General features: G+C 47.7%; 2 protein-coding genes across 7 annotated transcripts in view; both read right to left on the bottom strand.

The window, feature by feature from the left end:
• Positions 1-20,790, bottom strand: part of BCL7A (BAF chromatin remodeling complex subunit BCL7A) — a 237,214-nt gene that overhangs the window by 49,818 nt on the left and 166,606 nt on the right. The gene's annotated exons all lie outside the window — the stretch shown is intronic.
• The window catches only part of CFAP251 (cilia and flagella associated protein 251), an 85,007-nt gene continuing 74,625 nt past the window's right edge, over positions 10,409-20,790 (bottom strand). For 3 of the 6 annotated variants that reach the window (XM_050747875.1, XM_050747878.1, XM_050747879.1), the window contains 3 exons: positions 14,968-15,196; positions 13,317-13,418; positions 10,718-11,582 (listed from right to left, as the gene is read on the bottom strand). In XM_050747875.1, the coding sequence (XP_050603832.1) occupies positions 11,458-11,582; positions 13,317-13,418; positions 14,968-15,196 (456 nt within the window). In that variant the 3' untranslated portion in view covers positions 10,718-11,457. Of the gene's footprint in view, positions 10,677-10,716; positions 11,583-13,316; positions 13,419-14,967; positions 15,197-20,790 lie in introns of those variants that run through there. The other 3 variants (XM_050747877.1, XM_050747876.1, XM_050747881.1) reach the window with 3 other exon arrangements.

Here is a 20,790-nt window from a genome sequence, read left to right as displayed (position 1 = left end):
CCACTTAGCAGAGTTGTGGCCAGAACTCAGCTCTCCCAATTGGGGAAACTGGGCTTCTGGACTCCACATATGTCATAATGCTGATAGTTTGAAATCAGCTCTAATGGGAATATTTACACTATGGAAATTGGCAAGTGCTATATGTCAGGCCCCTCCCCTCTTTCCCACCCAGAGCTGGTTGATAAGCATTTAGCAGCATGCAGTTGGTGGAGTTCAGTGAGGTCCCAAATTATTAGCATTTTCTAAATGCAGAAAGTCTGGATGACACAGTGACTTGGAGTTAACAGTTGGAATCTTTCTACACACAGGCTCGGTACATTCTTAGGCCAGGGATCTAGAAGGCTGCCCAGATTTCTTCCCCTGTAATCTCCACATGTGGAGTGATTCCGCCTGTTCAGCATCTGAACACCCTCCCAGTTCCGGGTGAGCCTTTGTGGGTGGAGGCAGCCCCTCCCCACCCCGCTACAGGAGCTAAAGGGGGTCTGTCTCTCTCTTAACTGGGGGCCCAGTTAAGTCCTGGGCATGGGTTCCAACTTTAGGCATGGATAGTGGATGGTCTAGTCAGTTGATTTTTTAAAAATAATGGTTTTATTAAGATATAATTCATGCAGCATAAAATTCACCCTTTTAAAGTATATAATTCAGTGGTTTTTAGCATATTCACAGAGTTGTGCAACTGTCACCACAATCAATTTTAGAACATTTCATCATCCATAAAAGAAACCCTGTGCCGGGCGCGGTGGCTCACGCCTGTAATCCCAGCACTTTGGGAGGCCGAGGCGGGCGGATCACAAGGTCAGGAGATCGAGACCACGGTGAAACCCCGTCTCTACTAAAAATACAAAAAATTAGCCGGGCGCGGTTGTGGGCACCTGTAGTCCCAGCTACTCGGGAGGCTGAGGCAGGAGAATGGCGTGAACCCGGGAGGCGGAGCTTGCAGTGAGCCGAGATCGCGCCACTGCACTCCAGCCTGGGCGACAGAGCGAGACTCCGTCTCAAAAAAAAAAAAAAAAAAAAAAAAAAAAAGAAACCCTGTACCCATTAAACAGTCACTCTCCGTCTCCCCTCCCCACAGCCCCTGGCAACCACTGCTCTCTATGGTTTCACATAAATTGAGGATGTTTCACATAAATTGAGTCATACAATATGTGGCCTTTTAGGTCTGGCTTCTTTCCCTTAGCATGTTTTCAAAGATCATCTATCTTGTAGCATGTATTAATACATCATTTCTTCTTATAGCTAAATAATATTCCATTGTATAGATATACCACAATTGATTTTTCCATTCTTTCGTTGATGGTTATTGGGTTGTTTCTACTTTTTGTTTTTCTTTTCTTTTTTTTTTTTTTTTTTGAGACGGAGTCTCGCTCTGTCACCCAGGCTGGAATGCAATGGCGTGATCTCAACTCACTGAAACCTCTGCCTCCCAAGTTCAAGCCATTCTCATGCCTCAGCCTTCCAAGTATCTGGGATTACACGTTCAAGCCACCATGCCCAGCTAATTTTTGCGTTTTTAGTAGAGATGGGGTTTCACCATGTTGGCTGGGCTCTGGTCTCAAACTCCTGACCTCAGGTGCTCCACCTGCCTCTGCCTCCCAAAGTGCTGGGATTACAGGCGTGAGCCACCATGTTCGGCCTTGTGTGTTTTTTTTTTTTTTTTTTTTTTTTTTAGAGATGAGGTCTCTTTTGCCCAGGCTAGTCGTGAAGTTTCGAACTACTGGATTCAAGCAATTCTCCCACCTTGGCCTCCCAAAGTGCTGGGATCTATGATCTGTGGTATGAGCAATTGTGCCTGGTCTTACCTTACCTTTTGGCTACTATGATTAATGTTGCTATGAACACTAATATATAATGGTCTTTATGTGTGGGTGTATATTTTCCCTTATCTTGGCTACATACCTAGGAAGGTAATTGCTGGGTCATATGGTAATTCTATATTTAACATTTTGAGGAACTGCCAAGCTGCTTTCCAAAGCAGCAGCACCCTTTTACACTTCCACCGGTTATGTGGCAACTGCTCCACATCCTCGCCAACACTTGTTATTGTCTTATAAATTTTTTAGCTATCCTAGTGGAGGTCAAGCGGGATCTCATTGTGGGATTGATTTTGACTTTGAGGTTTGAGGAAGGTAGGGACAATGGAGAAATGACTCACAGCAGACGTGGCCATTGGAAAGCTTAACAGGATTGGAGGATCGAGTGCTCAGGGGTGGCAGCACCACTGGGGCATCCTGGCATCCTTTTGTTCCCATTCATCTCCAAGGCTTGCTTCTCCAGTATCTCTATTGATTCTCTGAGTTGCCTGGTAGCTTTGAAATCAAGTCCTTTTCCACTTAAGCTAAGCAGAGTCAATTTCTGTTACTGCAAACCAAAGATCATGATTGACACCAAATTGAAACTGTCCCTCTCTCCTTCTCCTTCTCCTTCTTTGAGACAGGGTCTCACTCTGCTGCCCAGGCTGAAGTGCAGTGGTGCAAAACAGCTCACTGCACCTCAGCTTCTCCAGGCTCAAGTGATCCTCCCACCTCAGCCTCCTGAGTAGCTAGGACCACAGCCTCATGCCACCATGCCCAGCTAAATTTTGTATTTATTTTTTTGAGATGGAATCTTGCTCTGTCACCCAGGCTGGAGTGCAGTGGCACAATCTTGGCTTACTGCAACCTCCACCTCCCAAATTCAAGCGATTCTCCCGCCTCAGCCGCTTGAGTAGCTGGGATTACAGGTGCGTGCCACCACGTCCAGCTAATTTTTGTATTTTTAGTAAAGACAGGATTTCACCATGTTGCCCAGGCTGGTCTCGAACTCCTGACCTCAGGTGATCCGCCCACCTCGACCTCCCAAAGTGCTGGGATTACAGGTGTGAGCCACTGTGCCCAGCCTAAATTTTGTATTTTTTATAAAAACGGGATTTCACCATGTTGCCCAGGCTGGTCTCGAACTCCTAGGCCCAAACGATCCTCCTGCCTTGGCCTCCCAAAGAGTTGGGATTACAGGCATGAGCAATGGTGCCCAGCTGATTTCATTTTTAAAAACTTGAAATCCCTGGAAAACTCAAAAGCATGAAAAAGTGCCAACTCAAGGACTTAAAGTCTGTGGGGCTGAAACCCACTGTGAGCCATTCAATCTGTGGCTGGTGTCACAGGCAGCAACATGCTGACTTTGGGGCTGGTCTTTCCTGGGACCCTCTGAGTGGCCGCCTATCCCACATCAGGGTCCTGGGATATGAAGAAATGAGAAGTGGCCAGATCTTCCACTTGGAACACTTGGCCAGCCTCCATTCTTCCTACCCACTTCCTTTATTTTTTCTTTTTAAATTTAATAGAGTCGGGGTCTTGCTGTGTTGCCCAGGCTGGTCTCGAACTCCTGGCTTCAAGTGATCCTCCCACCTCAGCCTCCCAAAGTGCTGGGATTACAGGTGTGAGCCGCTGCACCTGGCCACTTACCCACTTTCCAAATGAAACATTCCTACTAAGACTCATGAGGAAGAATCATACAATGGCAGTGGTAAAGGAACACTAGATGTCATTCTAGATGCCTTGTCTGGAGCCTGCAGTACTCCCCAGGGTTGACTGTACAAACCTTTGATTCACTGAATGCATCTGGCTCTTCCGCAGCTCCCAGCTTTGGCTCACTTGGCCCCCTCTGGAACATTCTCCTCTCTAGGGAATCCCTCTCACAGGGGCCGGGCTATTCCCTCGTGGCTCTGACCTCCATTTGCAAGTTTACGTTAATCTGTTTGTTTCACATGAGCCCCCTAAAAACAACAGCCACTCTCTTGTTCACCCCAGATAGGCAGCGCTCACACAGTGCCCAGCACACAGTCAGTGTTTGTTGAATTCATGAGTGGGTAAATAAATGAAGTCTATCTCTCACAGGTTTTTTTTTTTTTCTATTTTTAGATGAAGACTGGCTCTGTTACCCAGGCTGGAGTGCAGTGGTGCCATCTCGGCTCACTGCAGCCTTTGCTTCCCAGGTTAACCTGCCTCAGCCTCCCAAGTAGCTGGGATTACAGGCACGTGCCACCGCACCCGGCTAATTTTTATATTTTTAGTAGAGATGGGATTTTGCCATGTTGGCCAGGCTGGTCTCAAACTTCTGACTTCAGGTGATCTGCCCACTTTGGCCTCCTAAAGAGCTAGGATTACAGCCACTTCTTCCAGCCCCATCTCGCTCAGATTATAAAGGAAGAAATGAGATGCTTCCAGGGGAGGGGGACGGCGGCCACCCGCGCATCTAGGGGGCATGTGCCCCACTCCCCCATCCCCTCGCGGGTGCAGGGACAGTTGTGGTCCAGGCCCAGGGGACTACCTACTGTCCCTTCTCCAGGGCAGTCAGTCTGGCTGGTGGGCTGGGGGTGGTGCAGTCTGCAGCACATCCAGGTGGCATGAAGTGCTCACCGGAGCCTGCCCTGGCTGTGATCATGAAACTTGTTCCCCCTCAAAAAACTTCACCAGCTTTAAAGATGTGCAGCTTTAAAAAGATATGCAAAAATAAATACTATGTTTACACTGATGTGTTTTATGACTTCCAATCAAAACAACAAGAGGACATGGGGAGGGGGCCTCAGATGATGGTCCGAGCCCTTTTGGTTTTGTTTTGTTTTGTTTTGTTTTTTTGAGATGGAGTCTCGCTCTGTTGCCCAGGCTAGAGTGCAGTGGCGTGATCTTGGCTCACTGCAAGCTCCGCCTCCCAGGTTCATGCCATTCTCCTGCCTCAGCCTCCCGAGTAGCTGGGACTACAGGTGCCCGCCCCACTACGCCCGGCTAATTTTTTGTATTTTTTTTTTTAGTAAAGACGGGGTTTCACCATGTTAGCTAGGATGGTGTTGATCTCCTGACCTCGTGATCCGCCCGCCTCGGCCTCCCAAAGTGTTGGGATTACAGGCGTGAGCCGCCGTACCCGGCCATGGTCCGAGCCCTTTTGAGTGGGGGCAGCTTCGATACTGATGCCCCACCCTTGCCTCATGGCACCACTTGCGATTTCACACTCCCAGGGAGGGCAGTGACGCCAGCGCTGGACAACAACCTTCCTGGAGCTGATGCCTCTCGCCTGGGCACTGACAAACGCGAGTCCACCTTGGCATCAGTGCACTCCAGAGAACACAAGCTTCGGGGCGCGGAGACCCGCAGTTCACTGTCCCACCAGTCAGCATCGCACTGCTGCTGAACAGTGTTGCATCAACCGGCTTTTGTTTTCTTTTTTTTTTTTTTTAATATTCCTTCCAGCTAAGCTAGCAGAGGACGGTTACATGACATATGAGCAGGGTGGCAACTGCCGTCAACTCCCAGCGCCTGGCATCTATTTATTACAGTCAATTTGGAAATAGCTACCCGCAGGGGAACTGCTGGCCAAATCCCTAAAGAACACGCTCAAGCCGAAAACACCAGGGTCTCAGGCAGCCACAGCTTGAGGACACAGATGTTTAAAAAAAGACCCTTTTGTTTGCATCACCTCGAAGCACAGCAGAAGGCTGGGTCTGCACAGGCCAGGCAGTGAGCGAGGGCACCCAGGTGCTATGGCGCCGGCAGGAGCGTTTGCTCAATAATTGAAAGGCACAGGGCAGATAGTGGAAATAATTCAGGGGTGACTGAGTCAGAAAGGTGGTACAGATTTCATTTTTTAAAATCTTTATGTTGAAATGATTTTAGGCTTGCCAAGATAGTGCCATGTTCCCTAGACCCCTCACCCAGTTTCCCTAATGTGAACATCTCACACAACCGTGATACACTGAGCAAAACTCAGAAATTTTGTTTTGAGATAGGATCTCACTCTGTCACCCAGGCTGGAGTGCAGTGGCGCGATCACGGCTCGCTACAGCCTTAACCTCCCAGGCTCAAGCGATCCTCCGGCCTCAGCCTCCCGAGTAGCTGAGACCACAGGCAGGCTCCACCATGCCCACCTAATTTTTAAAAAATGTTTTGTAGAGATGGGAGTCTCCCTATGTTGCCCAGGCAGGTTTTGAACTCCTGGGCTCAAGTTATCCTCCCAGCTCGGCTGCCCAAAGTGCTGGGATTACAGGTGTGAGCCACTGCACCCTGCCCAAAACTCAGAAATTAATATTGGTGCAACACTAGCAACTAAACCATAGACTTTAGTTGGATTTCACCAGTTTTTCCACTGATGTCCTTTCTGTTTCAGGAATGGATCCAGGTGTCCACATTGCATTTAGTTGTCATGATTCCGTCTCTTCTGGTCTGTGAGAGTTTCTCCTTCTTTCCTTGTCTGTCATGACCTTGACATTTTTCTGAAGCGTGCTGGTCAGGTGTTTGGTCCAGATTTGTAGTATCTGTGGAAATCTGTTAGAATGAGTGCCCTTGGCCTATGAGGCACAGTTGGGGGTAGTGAGCTACACCCTGCGGGACAAATCTAGGCTGACGCCTGTGTTTGCAGGTCTCCGAGCTAAGAATGGGTTTCACTTCTTTTTTTTTTTTTTTTTTTTTTTTGAGACGGAGTCTCGCTCTGTCTGCGATCTCCGCCTCCCGGGTTTATGCCATTCTCCTGCCTCAGCCTCCCGAGCAGCTGGGACTACAGACGCCCGCCACCTCGCCTGGCTAGTTTTTTGTATTTTTTAGTAGAGACGGGGTTTCACCGTGTTAGCCAGGATGGTCTCGATCTCCTGACCTCGTGATCCGCCCGTCTCGGCCTCCCAAAGTGCTGGGATTACAGGCTTGAGCCACTGCGCCCGGCCAGGTTTCACATTTTTAAATGGCTGAGAGAAAAACAAAAGACGAATAATATTCCGTGATATGTGGAAATTATCATGAAATCCAAATGTCAATGTCCATAGGGAAATCGGGGCTGGGAGGCAGCCACAGGCATTCTTTTCTGTGTTGACCCTGGGGGCTTTTGCACTACAGTGGCAGGATTAGGAAGTCACCACCAAGGCCCTTTGGCCCCAAGAGCCTCAATATTTACTCCCTGGCATTTGACAGGGGAGGTTTGCCCACCCTGATGAGGGCCCTGTGAGGACCTGCCATTGGTCTTCATTCCAAAGCTAAGTCAGCTATGAAAAGAGCACGGAGCTGCTGGGCACAGTGCCTCACGCCTGTAATCTCAACACTTTGGGAGGCCAAGGTGGGTGGATCACCTGAGGTCAGGAGTTTGAGACCAGCCTCGCCAACATGGTGAAACCCCATCTCTACTAAAAATACAAAAATTGAACAGGTGTGGTGGTGCAGGCCTGCAATCCCAGCCACTTGGGAGGGGCTGAGGCAGGAGAATCACTTGAACTTGGGAGGTGGATGTTGCAATGAGCCACGATCATGCCACTGCACTGCAGCCTGGGTGACAGAGCGACAAAAAAAAAAGAAGAAGAAGAAAAGAAAAGAGTACGGAGGCTTCAAGTTCATTGATTCCATCATTCCACAAATACTTGTTGAGAGCTCATCATCAAAACTAGGAGAGACCCCTATTTGAGCAAACGCTAACTCTTGCTCAAACTCTGGGTTTGGGAGAGGTTAATTCGCACCAAATGTCTTCCTGATTCTCAGGCACAGTTTCTGCTGTGATAATAATAGCTGCTGTCATATTTGGAGCTCTACCCTGTGCCAATAACGCTTTACTTGCACCATCTCTTCTCATCCGCACTACCACCGCAGGAGTTGCTCCGGGAGGAAACTGAGGTCTAGGAGCTTAGCCACACCCAAGGCGCACAGGTGGCTAGAAAGTTGCAGAAGCCGAACAGGAGTGTGGCAAGTCCATGGGCTCCCAGCGCAGACACTGTGCGGGCGAGGCCCTCACCTGCAGGTGGGACCGGGGGTCTGGAGCAGAGAGCTGGCACTGGGGAGGCTCTTGGCGGTTCCAGATTCAGAACTCACAAACCGTGATGTGAGAGTCAGCCGGCCACAGGCCCCACGTGAAACGCACGGGAATCTTTCTGCAAAGGAGCATCACAGCGTTTTTATGTTCAGCGTTTAGTCCCTAAGTGTGAAGCACGAGCGAGCTCCATGATGCTCTCTTCTTTGCTCTCCCTGTTGTCACTGCCTTGCTACCCCTACTGCCGGGAGCCTGAGTTCTCTGCACTGCGCCCTCTTTCCTACTGATGGAACCAGGCCGCTGGGGCCTCCCTTTTCTCATCTGTGCGGCCACCAGGCTGGGCCTGCCCTGATGGGAGGTGAAGAGGCCCTCCTGGAGCTGAAAAGGGCACTTGACTGTGCCCTGCCTTTGTCAAGGAAGTCAGGAGACAACAAAATGCAAGCACCTTCGCCACAGTGGTGGAATCACGCCTGTAATCCCAGCACTTTGGGAGGCTGAGGCAGGTGGATCACCTGAGGTCAGGAGTTCGAGACCAGCTTGGCCAACATGGTGAAATCCCATCTCTACTAAAAATACAAAAATGAGCCGGGATGGTGGTGCCTGTAATCCCAGCTGTATCCCGAGAGGCTGAGGCAGGAGAATCACTTGAATCCAGGAGATGGAGGTTGCAGTGAGCCGAGATCGCACCACTGCACTCCAGCCCGGCGACAGAGCGAGACTCGGTTTCAAAAAAAAAAAAAAAAAGAAAAAGAAAAAAAATAGCCGGGTGTGGTGGCTGGTGGCACATGCCTGTAATCCCAACTACTCGGGAGGCTGAGGCACAAGAATCACTTGAGCCCAGGAGGCGGAGGTTGCAGTGAGCCAAGATCGCACCACTGCTCTCCAGCCTGGGTGACAGAGTGAGACTCCATCTCAAAAACAAAAAACCAAAAAACCCACAAACACCTGCAGAAAGAGGTCCCCAGGTAAGAAGGGTCCCCCGGCCAGGCTGGGCTGGGTGTGGGGTGGGAATGCCATTCATGCCAATCCTGCTGTCCATGGTGATCTTGGTCTCCTCAGTGAACACAACCCTAACCACAATCCATAACCAGGACCTCCACCTCCCCGCTCTCTGACTCCAAAGGAGATGCTGAGGCTGGATGGACAGAGAAAGAGAGCATCTGGCTGCGCTAGGCAGTGTCCCAGCTTAATGAACCCGCCATAGTGGGTCCAACTAACCACAGGTCGGTTCTGCTCAAGACAATTCCAATACAAGCCATCAATCAGAACCAAATCAGAGGGCGCCAGACTCAATGAACGAAGCCCCTGGTTGGTGTGAGACAGTATCCAATTCTGAGTTATTTTTTGAAGAGAACAAGTCATTTCAGAGTTTCTTGTTCCCTCAAATGTCCCCAGGAACTTTTTAACTGGCTTGATACTAGATCTCCTAAGCCCTCAGCAGCTGCAAAATTGATTCATAAAGCTTGTTTTTCTTTTCATGTTTTTTAAAAAGAACAAAATGTAAATTAGGTTGCAAAGCCCTGGTGACATGATCTGACAAGCTGGCGCCAGCAGAACCTTGGCCCGTGCTGTCTGCCCCAAGGTCACAGTGACACAGCCTGGTTTGGGGTAGACAGTTCCCTTCCATGTTCCAAGGCGTTCCAAAGACCATGCCAGATTTCCAGCTGGACCCCATGTAGTGGAGGGGGCTTCGTGCATGAGTAAGGATGTGGTTGTTATTCTGTTTCTCTGCCACAGAATGTTCCTTCAGAGAAAGGCACTTTAAGTGGATCAGAAATGTTATCTCAGATGCTAGTTTCTCTGGGGAAGAAGCTGCTCTGGGGGGTGTGTTGGATGGAGTGTGTTGGAGAATGACATCTGGCACCTTTGCCTGAATGAGGCCTCAGAACGGATGACAAAACTCTAAAGTCAGACCAACTCTCATCTGTTCGCACTACAATGCTATGCGATTTTCAAGGCCAAAATACTGCTATAAACTTAGTAACGTCCCCTAAATGTCCCAGAACTGGGGAACCGGCCCCTATTTTTGCCTACTACATGTTTTGCGGCCCAGCGGAGTGTGAGGAAGCCAAGCCACCACGCTGGTGAGTGTGGGGGCGAGGGAGGCCCCGGCCTCTGCTGGGCGGGGCTGCTCTGTGGTTTCTGGCCCAGGTGCAGTGTGAACGGGCTGGGAGGGGGGGCTCAGAGGGGCTGCTGCATTCTCCCGGCAGCTGGCAGCAGGGTTAAGCATGGTCAGTGATGCTCTTTGTAACGGCCACACACCACCACTTGGGTGTGCTGCTGATAAGAAGCCACAATCTGGGACTCTCAGAAGCCCGGTGCACCCGGCACCCCAACCCCAGCCCCACAACAGGCAGAGGTGATCCACACTGGGCCACACTGGGCGGAGGGTCCAGGCGGCCCTGCAGGGAAAGGGGATGAGGCCATGGACCATCATTTCCCTGGACCATACGTGTCTCGAGGAAGGCCTGCTGCTGGCTGAGGACCTCTCTGCTCCCCAAGACCACGCCCCCTCTATCTCGTGCAAACTCCATCCAGGCAGCATCGCCAGAGACCCAGAGATCCAGCCACCGTGTACATCCAGCTGCCAGGGTTTTTCTCGCCTCCGCCTACTTTTCTATTTCAGAAACAGTGGAATGTCCAACTTTGTGAATTCCATTGCTCACCAGAAATTTGCTTTAATGTCTAAATGTTCTAAAGATGAGAGGGGGGAGGGAAATGCAAAAAAAGCAGTGCCTCATGGAAAACACACGCACGTGCATGCACACACACCCAAAGTCCTTTGTGATTTAAACATTCCTGGTAATTTCACTGACCATCCTGGCCAGAATCTTCTGAAATGGTTAAGCCAAGAATTTCAGTCGCGAATATTTCTGCAGTGATTTCGTCTGGAAGTTCTTCTTCAAGGCAAATTTCTGAGCCTAGCCAAAACAAGAACAGAACACCAAATGCCTTCACGATGATTATGTTTCTTTCTTTTTTGGGTGGGGGGAGGGTTTGAGACAGGGCCTTGCTGTGTTGCCCAGGCTGGAGAGCAGTGACACGATCATAGCTCACTGCAGCCTTGAACTCCTGGGGTCAAGCGATCCTCCCACCTCAGCCTCCCGAGTAGCTGGGACCACAGGCACACGCCACCATGCCCAGCTCATTAAAAAAAATTTTTCCTAGAGATGGGGTCTCACTGTATTGCCCAGGCTGGTCTCAAACTGCTGGCTTCAAGTGATCCTCCCACCTCAGACTCCCAAAGCGCTGGGATTACAGCAACTGCACCCCGCCTCAATGATTATGTTTCTAACTCAGAAGGATTTTCCAAAAACACAAGGAAATGCTACTAAACAAAAACAAGAGGGGCTTTGTGCTGTGATTTGGCTTTGATTCCTTGAAAAACTCTGGGTGGAAATTGCTTAAAAATCTCTCCTTTATAGAACAGAACACTGTTATCCAAATCTCTGCAAACCTTACTGGAAAGCCTTAACCACATGGTATGATTGATTAAACACAGCAGAAATATGTAACAATCGGGAAAGGTACATTCTCAGATCCGAAGTACATAAAGGAATGGGGTAGGGAGAACTTGCAGGTTGGGAATGACCTGTTAGCTACTAGATTCTGGAATGAGTTCAGGGACTTTAATTTGACTTGGGGAATGGACAATAAAAGGAGAGGGAAAAGGGGAATGGGTGAGGGGTCTTTGTACCCTCCTCAGTCTTGGTAATGGTGGTGGGATCTGACCACCCCCGGGCTTGTCAGCAGAGTTGCTCCTGCACCAGCGAGCCTAGAAGAGCCGTTTAGATTGGTTCCTCCTGAGCTGAAGGTCACAGCCCTAACTTCAGGTCCAGTGCACGAAAAGAAGGTGAAAAATACTTAGGCTATAGCAGGAAGGGACATGATGATGATCTTTAAAAACTTGAAAGTTTTGGCAGCTTGCAGCTAGGTTTGTGCGGCCCAAGTTGATGCTCTCTCCTTCTCCAAATCTTTCTCTCTCTCTCTCTCTCTTTTTTTTTTTTTTTTTTTGAGACGGAGTCTCGCTTTGTCACCCAGGCTGGAGTGCAGTGGCGCGATCTCGGCTCACTGCAAGCTCCGCCTCCCAGGTTCACGCCATTCTCCTGCCTCAGCCTCCCGAGTAGCTGGGACTACAGGCGCCCGCCACCACGTCCGGCTAATTTTTTGTATTTTTAGTAGAGACGGGGTTTCACTGAGTTAGCCAGGATGGTCTCGATCTCCTGACCTCGTGATCCGCCGGTCTCGGCCTCCCAAAGTGCTGGGATTACAGGCTTGAGCCACCGCGCCCGGCCCTCTCTCTCTTTTTTAATTGAGACAAGCTGTCACTCTGTTGCCCAGGTTGGAGTACAGTGGCACGATCCTAACTCACCGCAGCCATGAACACCTGGGCCCGTCATCCTCCCACTTAAGCCTCCTGAGTAGCTGGGACAAAAAGCACGCACCACTATGGCCAGCTAATTGTTTTGTTTTGCTTTAATTAATTAATTTATTTATTTAGAGACAGAGTTTTGCTCCTGTCACCCAGGCTAGAGTGCAGTGGTGTGGTCTCGGCTCACTGCAACCTCTACCTCCTGGATTCAAGTGATTCTCCTGCCTCAGCCTCCCAAGTAGCTGGGATTACAGGTGTGTGCCACCACACCTGGCTAATTTTTGTATTTTTAGAAGAGACGGGGTTTCACCATGTTCGTCAGGCTGGTCTCAAACTCCTGACCTCAAGTGATCCACCCTCCTCAGCCTCCCAAAGTGTCGGGATTACGGGTGTGAGCCACTACACCCAGCCTGTTTTATTTATTTATTTATTTATTTTTGAGACGGAGTCTCGCTCTGTCGCCCAGGCTGGAGTGCAGTGGCGCTATCTCGGCTCACTGCAAGCTCCGCCTCCCGGGTTTACGCCATTCTCCTGCCTCAGCCTCCCGAGTAGCTGGGACTACAGGCGCCCGCCACCTCGCCCAGCTAATTTTTTTGTATTTTTAGTAGAGACGGGGTTTCATTGTGTTAGCCAGGATGGTCTCGATCTCCTGACCTCGTGATCCGCCCGTCTCGGCCTCCCAAAGTGCTGGGATTACAGGCTTGAGCCACCGCACCCGGCCTTATTTTTTATAGACATGGGATATCGCTATGTTGCCCAGGCCGGTCTCAAATTCTGGACCTCAAGCGATTCTCCTGCCTTGGCCTCCCAAAGTGCTGGGATAACAGGCATGAGCCATGGTGCCTGGCCCCCAAGTCTCTCTTGACATACCTCTTCTTCTGAAACAGCTGTCAAACTGGATCCTCTACTGGTGGCCAATATTCACCCACCCAAGCTGGCAAGATGACAGGTCAGTGGAACAAAGGGAAAATAAGCCCAGAAGAAACAAAAGGACGGACAGAGTGTGGGAACAAAAGCCACCACTCAGTTCTTTTCATAACTTATTCATGTGGGATTCCCAACAGACTTACTTTGTTATGTGCAGTCTTAGGGAGAGTGGCTTGCACCAATCAGGAGAAATAAATGTACTTAAGTCTACAACAAATTAGTGAACCACAGCTACATGCCCAGACAAAGCCAGCCAGGGTACCTTTGACAGAGGAGGTTGCAGGCTCAGATTTCCATCCTTCGGGATTCAGGCCAAACAGTGAAGCAAAGCAATCCAACATCTCCTCCTCCGTCATGTGTTCACCTGTGTATCAAAGAGTAAGAAGGTGGTTGTTTAGCTCTTGAGGCTAAGCATACTGTCAGGGCTTAGGGTGATTATTCAGAGGTCTTAAAGAGAATTATCCCACTATTTTTTTTTCTTTTACTCAATTAAAAAAAAAAAGTTTAGGCTGGGTGTGGTGGCTGATGCCTGTAATCCCAGCACTTGCAGAGGCCAAGGTGGGCGTATCACTTGAGGTCAGGAGTTTGAGACCAACCTGGCCAACATGGTGAAACCCCATCTCTACTAAAGATACAAAAATTAGCCAGGTGTGGTAGCGCATGCCTGTAATCCCAGCTACTTGGGAGGTTGATACAGGAGAATTGCTTGAACCCTGGAGGCAGAGGTCACAGTGAGCTGAGATCACACCGCTGCAGTTCAGCCTGGGTGACAAAGCGAGACTCCGTCTCAAAAAAAAAAAAAAAAAAAAAAAAAAACAACAAAAACAACAAGAACTTTTCTGGTGGAGATGAAGTCTTGCTACATTGGGCCAGGCTGGTCTCGAAGTCCTGGGCTCAAGTGATCTTCCTGCCTCAGCCTCTGAAACTGCTGGGATTACAGGTGTGAGCCACTGCGCCCAGCCCCTTTTCTTTAGACACAGAAATGATCTAGAGTCCCATGATACTGTCACATATGCTTCCTAATGGTGTTAAACAGGGTCCTCCAGGCAGGGAACATACGTGGGGCGGGCGTAGAGAAACAGGGCAGCATGCTGCGGGGACCAGGCTCTGCTTCATTTCAAATTCCCTCTTTTCAGAACCACCCACTTGGACTAAGATGAAACTGTCATCCTGAGAGTTTACTTGACATCCTCATGTACAATAATGATAAACATAGTAAGTAAAAATTAAAAAGTTTACTTTGGTGTGGTTGTGTTTCACAAATGCAATCCAAATTATTTTTTTTCTTTTTTTTTTTTTTTTTTTTTTTGACAGTCTCCCTCTGTCACCCAGGCTGAACTGCAGTAGCACAATCTTGGCTCACTGCAACCTCCACCTCCCAGGTTCAAGCAATTCTCCTGCCTCAGCCTCCCAAATAGCTGGGATTACAGGCACATGCCACCATACCCGGCTAATTTTTGTATTTTTAGTAGAGACGGGGTTTCACCACATTGGCCAGACTGGTCTTGAACTTCTGACCTCAAGCGATCTGCCCTCCTCGGCCTCCCGAAGTGCTGGGATTATAGGCATTAGCCACTGCACCCGGCCCCAACACAAATCTTATGACAGCCCAGGGAGATGGATCAGCTGGCGTTTTTATTCCCATTTTACAAGTGAGGATGACAAGTTTTGCTGAGGCTCAGGTAGCTGCATCACAAATCACATTCTTCTGCTTTCTAGCTCCAGGTCCCTCCCATTACCTCGTACTTGCCAGGGATGCAGGTGGGTCAGCCAGACCCCTCATGGCTCCAATCCGGTCAAATCACCTCTTTCATGAAAGTTGGAGCTCTCACAAGGGCTGGCTCCCCAAACACAGTTCTCCACACTGGGAATGGCCCCAGCATGTTACCAGAAATCCTGATGTATGTGCTTACCTTTAGTAACGAGCAGTCTCAGGAAGTCCTCTCTTCGAATGGCCTTTTTCCCTTTGGAGTTGGTATAACCGAGCACCTCAAAACTTTTGTGGATGCCACTCATGGTGTTACCAAAAGGTGGCTTGTGGTTAAGGTACACTTTGAGGAAATCTGGCAAGTTGATCTTGTCGATTAGCTTTCCAGTGTCCACATATTCACCAAATTTGATTTCGTTAAATATATCATCAATCTAGGGGAAAGGTTAAAAAAAAAAAACAAAAAAACCATGATAAATAGAAAAGGCACTGGGATAGATTTCTAAAAATTGGAAAGTAGGGCTGGTGTGGTGGCTCATGCCTATAATCCTAGCACTTTGGGAGGCCGTGACTGAAGGATCACTTGAGGCCAGGAGTTTGAGACCAGCCTGGCCAACATGGTGAAACCCCATCTCTACTAAAAATACAAAAATTAGCTGGGTGTGGTGGATCACTTGTGGTCAGGAGATTGAGACCAGCCTGGCCAACATGGTGAAACCCCATCTCTACTAAAAATACAAAAATTAGCTGGGTGTGGTGGATTACTTGTGGTCAGGAGATTGAGACCAGCCTGGCCAACATAGTGAAACCCCATCTCTACTAAAAATACAAAAATTAGCCTGGCACGGTACGAGAATCACTTGAACCCTGGAGATTGAGGTTACAGTGAGCCAAGAACATGCCACTGCACTCCAGCCAGGGCAACAAAGTGAGACTCTGTCTCGGGGGAAAAAAAAAAGAAGAATACTAATTTTCCATAAACTGCACAAAAATAGAGGAAAAAGGAATACTTTCTAATTCATTCCACAAGGCCAGTATCATCCTGAGACCAAAATCAGACAAAGATATCACAAGAAAAGGACACTACAGACCGAGATCTCTTATTATTTTAGATGTAAAAATCCTCCAGAAAATACAAGAAATTGAATCCAAGAGCATACAAAAGGATTGTGCACCATGATCAAGTGGGATTTATCCCAAGAATGCAAGGTTGGTTTAACACGTGAATCTCAATTAATATAATACAATATTTTTAACAGAATAAAGGACAGAAACCACATGATCATCTAAACAGACACAGAACTAAAGCATTTAACAAAATCTAACAACTTTACATGATAAAAACACTCAACAAACTGGGAATAGAAGGAAGCTTCTTCGACCCAATAATGGCATGTGTGAAAAACCCACAGCTAACATCATACTTAATGATGAAGGACTAAATGCTTTCTCCTTCTAAGATCAGAAAAAAAGACAAGAATGTCTACTCTTACCACTTCCCCCCCCTCTTTTTTTTTTTTTTTTTTTTTTTTTTTGATACAGGGTCTCACTCTATCACCCAGGCTGGAGTGCAGTGAGGCAATCTCAGCTCACTGTAGCCTTGACCTCTCAGGCTCAGGCGATCCTCTCACCTCAGCCTCCAGAGTACCTGGGACTACAGGCATGCTTGACCATGCCTGGCTAATTTTTTTGTTTGTTTGTTTAGAGATGGGGTTTCACCATGTTGCCCAGACTGGTCTCAAACTCCTGGGCTCAAGCAATCTGCCCACCTTAGTCTCTCAACGTGCTGGTATTACAGGCATAAGCCACCCGGCACCATTTCCATTCCACACTGTACTGAAGGTTCTAGCCAGGGAAACTAGGCAGGAAAAGAAGATAAAAGGCACCCAGAATTGAATGGGAGAAGCAAAACTATCTCTATTTGCAGATAACACAATCTTATAAAACAAACAAACAAACAAACAAAAAACACTAAAGAAAACATAAGTAAATGGAAAGACGTTCCATATTCAGGGGTTGGAAGACTTAAATTTTTTTTCTTTAAGAGACAGAATCTTGCTCTGTCACCCAGGCTGCAGCACAGCTGCCTCCCAAAGTGTAGGGATGCAGGAGGGAGCCATCATACCTTTTTTTTTTTTTTTTTTTTGGAGAGATGGTGGCCAGGAGCAATGGCTCACACCTTTCCATCTCAGCACTTTGGGAGGCTGAGGCAGGATAATTGCTTGAACCTAGGAACTAGAGACCAGCCTGGGCAACCTGGTGAAACTCTGTCTCTACAAAAAATACGAAAATGAGCCGGGTGTTGTGGCGTGCGCCTTTGCATTCACGCATGTGCTGTAGCCTCGTGCCATCTCACTACCTCCTCACCCCATGTACCCACTACTGATTTTTCCATTTGCACCACCTCACTGCTCTATGTGGTTCATCACATGCGCGTGGATCCCTAACACACATGCTTCCTTTTACTTTAAAGACGCCTTTAAAAGGAGATCATCTTAAACCCAGTCACTTGTTGCTATCAAGTTGTCACCCGCAGGTTACAGATACTGGCTCAGGGCATTTCATTCCCTTTCAGACTTTAGTTGCTTCGATTTGTGCATCTGGATGAAGCAAAAAGAAAATGTGACAGCTTGTCACTGCAAGAACTTAAAAACACTCTCCAGGGGGCTGCACCAGGCCACCTCACCTTAGAGCGTGCACAGCCTCTCATCAGAGATAAGAGCTATGACTCCAGGCTCCTAAACACCTTTTTGATAAGGGCTTTCCTTTTGGCCACCAGCAGATGATTGGGTGATTGTGTTATTACCGCCAACTCCTAGAGAACCCAGGCCCATGAGATCTTTCAGATGTTCATTCTTTGCAGCTTTAAAAAATAATAATTTAAAAAAATTTCCCCTTGTTATTTGGAAAGTCATTCTTTGTGTATTTTCTAATTTTTCTCGAATGAGAAAAGGGTGCTGACATGCCTAGGTTTAAGTGGAAACGCGGGGCCAGTTAACACAGGACTCCTCACAGGACGCCTTATGTCACTGGCAAAACATGAGGAAGAGAGAAATGTAATAATTAAAGAAACAAACAAAACTGTTCCTCACTGCCATCAGCCTCTCCCTGTGCAGTATTTTTGTACCGTGAATGTAGCAGTCAGCTGAAATGCAAAAACCCCAATTATACCAGTGAAAGGGCTAGGAATTAGTAACTTATTTTAGCATTTACATTTTAAACTAAGACGTTTCTCAATAAACTGTGGGGTTTGGAATTTTACAAAGAAAGAATAAGAGCAATAGAGAAGTGGGAAATAATTTGCTTCCTCTCCCCACTGCTCCTGCCAAAGAGCAGGTATTCTACTTTGGTCTGTAGGAACGAACCAGGAAGTTAATCTATATTTGTACACATTACTTATCAATCGGTAACCAGTTTCTCCCTGTCCCACTTAAAAATGTGGAACAAAAATTCAGAGGACACCAGTTTGCAGCACTGCCAAGCTACCAACCTGTCTCAAGTACCCTTCACCCTCACATCTTGGTCTGGCCTCAAGTATCAAGGAAAAAATAAAAATCTCTTGTAATCCAACCATCCAATCACAATTTCTGTGAAAGATTTGGGGCACTTCCTTCCTATTTTTTCTATGCATATAAAATACACGCACATATTTTTAACAAAACTGGTATCTCATGTATAATTTTACATCCTGCTTTTTTCTTTTAACCCTGTATCTAAGTAATCACCTAGTATTTTCAGAGATGCCACATATTCTCAATGCAACATTCCAGGTCAGTTGTGATGGCTCATGCCTGTAATCCGAGCACTTTGGGAGGTCAGGGTGGGAGGATGGCTTGAGCTCAGGAGTTTGAGACCAGCCTGGGCAGCATGATGAGACCTCATCTCTACTAAAATCTAAAAAATTAAACAGGTGCGGTGGCAGTCCTAGCTACTGCGGGCTCATGCAGGAGGATGGCTTGAGCCAGAAAGCCAAGGCTGCAGTGAGCCCTGATTGTGCCACTGCACTCCAGCCTGGGCCACAGAGGGAGACCCTGTCTCAAAAAAAAGGCACCATTCCAGGAATGGCCTTTTGAGATAACATTATTGGTTACAGATACAAATTAACTATATTTGATATATAATTGATATTATAAAAGTAGCTGTAAATGGTAATACTGTTTCGTATACAGCATTTTACTGAGTTTATACTATGTACAATTGCCTGTTAAATCATGTATAATTTTATGTAGGAAGAAAACACTATCCAGTAGCAATTATTTGCATATTGTACTATATAACTTTGACAGTACTACTATATGCTAATACCATTATTTACCATGAGGCAGTCGAGGCAGGGGGCTAAAAGAGCAATCTTTGATGATAGACCTAGGTTCAAACTCTGGCTCTGCCATTTTCTGTCTATATGACGTTGAGTGAGTTACTCACATTCCTTCTCAGTTTCCTCATCTTGAGAAAACAGGGAATACAGTAATACGTATGCACTGGGCTTTTTTGAAGCTTATTGAGACTATGTATGTAAAGTGCTTAACATAATGCCTAACACATAGCAAGCATTCAATAGATAGTAATTATTCTTGTGATTATTATACTTTTCTATGCACTTGCTAATTAGAATATATGTAATCATAACATAAGACAAATTATAATTTGGCTGGGTGGGGTGGCTCACACCTGTAATCCCAGCACTTTAGGAGGCTGGGGTGGGTAGATCGCTTTAGGAGTTTCAGACAGCCTGGGCAACATGGTGAAACCCTGTCTCTACAAAAAAGACAACAAATTAGCTTGGCATGGTGGCACATGTGCTTGTAGTCCCAGCTACTTGGGAGGCTGAGATGGGAGGATCACCTGAGCCCGAGAGGTGGAGGCTGCAGTGAGCCGTGATTGTGCCACTGCACTCCAGCCTGGGCAACAGGAGTGAGGAGTAAGACCCTGTCTCAAAAAGAAAAAAAAATAATAATAAAATAAATAATATATATAAATTACTGATGTAATATGTGATTTTTTTTTTTTTTTTTTTTTTTTTTTTTTTTTTTTTTTTGAGATGGAGTCTCGCTCTGTCGCCCAGGCTGGAGTGCAGTGGCCGGATCTCAGCTCACTGCAAGCTCCGCCTCCCGGGTTTACGCCATTCTCCCGCCTCAGCCTCCCGAATAGCTGGGACTACAGGCGCCTGCCACCTCGCCCGGCTAGTTTTTTGTATTTTTTTTTAGTAGAGACGGGGTTTCACCGTGTTAGCCAGGATGGTCTTGATCTCCTGACCTCGTGATCCGCCCGTCTCGGCCTCCCAAAGTGCTGGGATTACAGGCGTGAGCCACCGCGCCCGGCCGTAATATATGATTTAACTCAGTTCAGAAACAGGAGACTAAGATGACAAAAGGAATTCATAAGGGCCTGAGTTACTCATACCCAGAGAGTTCCAAAGATTCAACATTCACATTCACAAACATTCACAGCACAAGCCACTCAGCATGTGATTCACCTCTTACTCTCTCTTCCCGTGTGACGGATCAAGAATCACTACTCAACAAGCACAGAGTTGGCCGCTTCGGCATCACTGACATTTCCTTCCTGAGCCGACTTCGCTAGTGTTCGTTGAAAAGGCAGGTTCTGCTACATGTCTGAACGAAGTTCATGCTTGGGAGAGGAACCTCGGAGCCGGAAATAGAACGCGGAGCTCGTTCTGAACACCCCCGTGTGAAGATGACTCGAGAGAAGCAGGAGTCCTGGCTGAGCGGCCCAGACACTCTGGTGGTTGTCAGTCAGCCTGGCCTTTGATAGGCATTCTCACGCCTGCTAAGGCGTGGCTTCATGCCATTCACCTGGAGCGCTTCCACAGTTCTGAGGCCCAGATCCTATTCCCTGAGAACCTGATTTTTTTTTTTTTTTTTTTTTTTTTTTAGATATGGGAGTCTCACTGTCGCCCAGGCTAGAGTGCAGTGGCCTGATCTCGGATCACTGCAACCTCCACCCCCTAAGTCCAACTAATTCTCCTGCCTCAGCCTCCCAAGTAACTGGGACTACAGGCACGCAC

The sequence above is a fragment of the Macaca thibetana genome, chromosome 11, assembly GCF_024542745.1.
Source record: "Macaca thibetana thibetana isolate TM-01 chromosome 11, ASM2454274v1, whole genome shotgun sequence".
Taxonomy (NCBI): domain Eukaryota; kingdom Metazoa; phylum Chordata; class Mammalia; order Primates; family Cercopithecidae; genus Macaca; species Macaca thibetana.
This window is presented reverse-complemented; position numbering and strand designations above follow the sequence as displayed.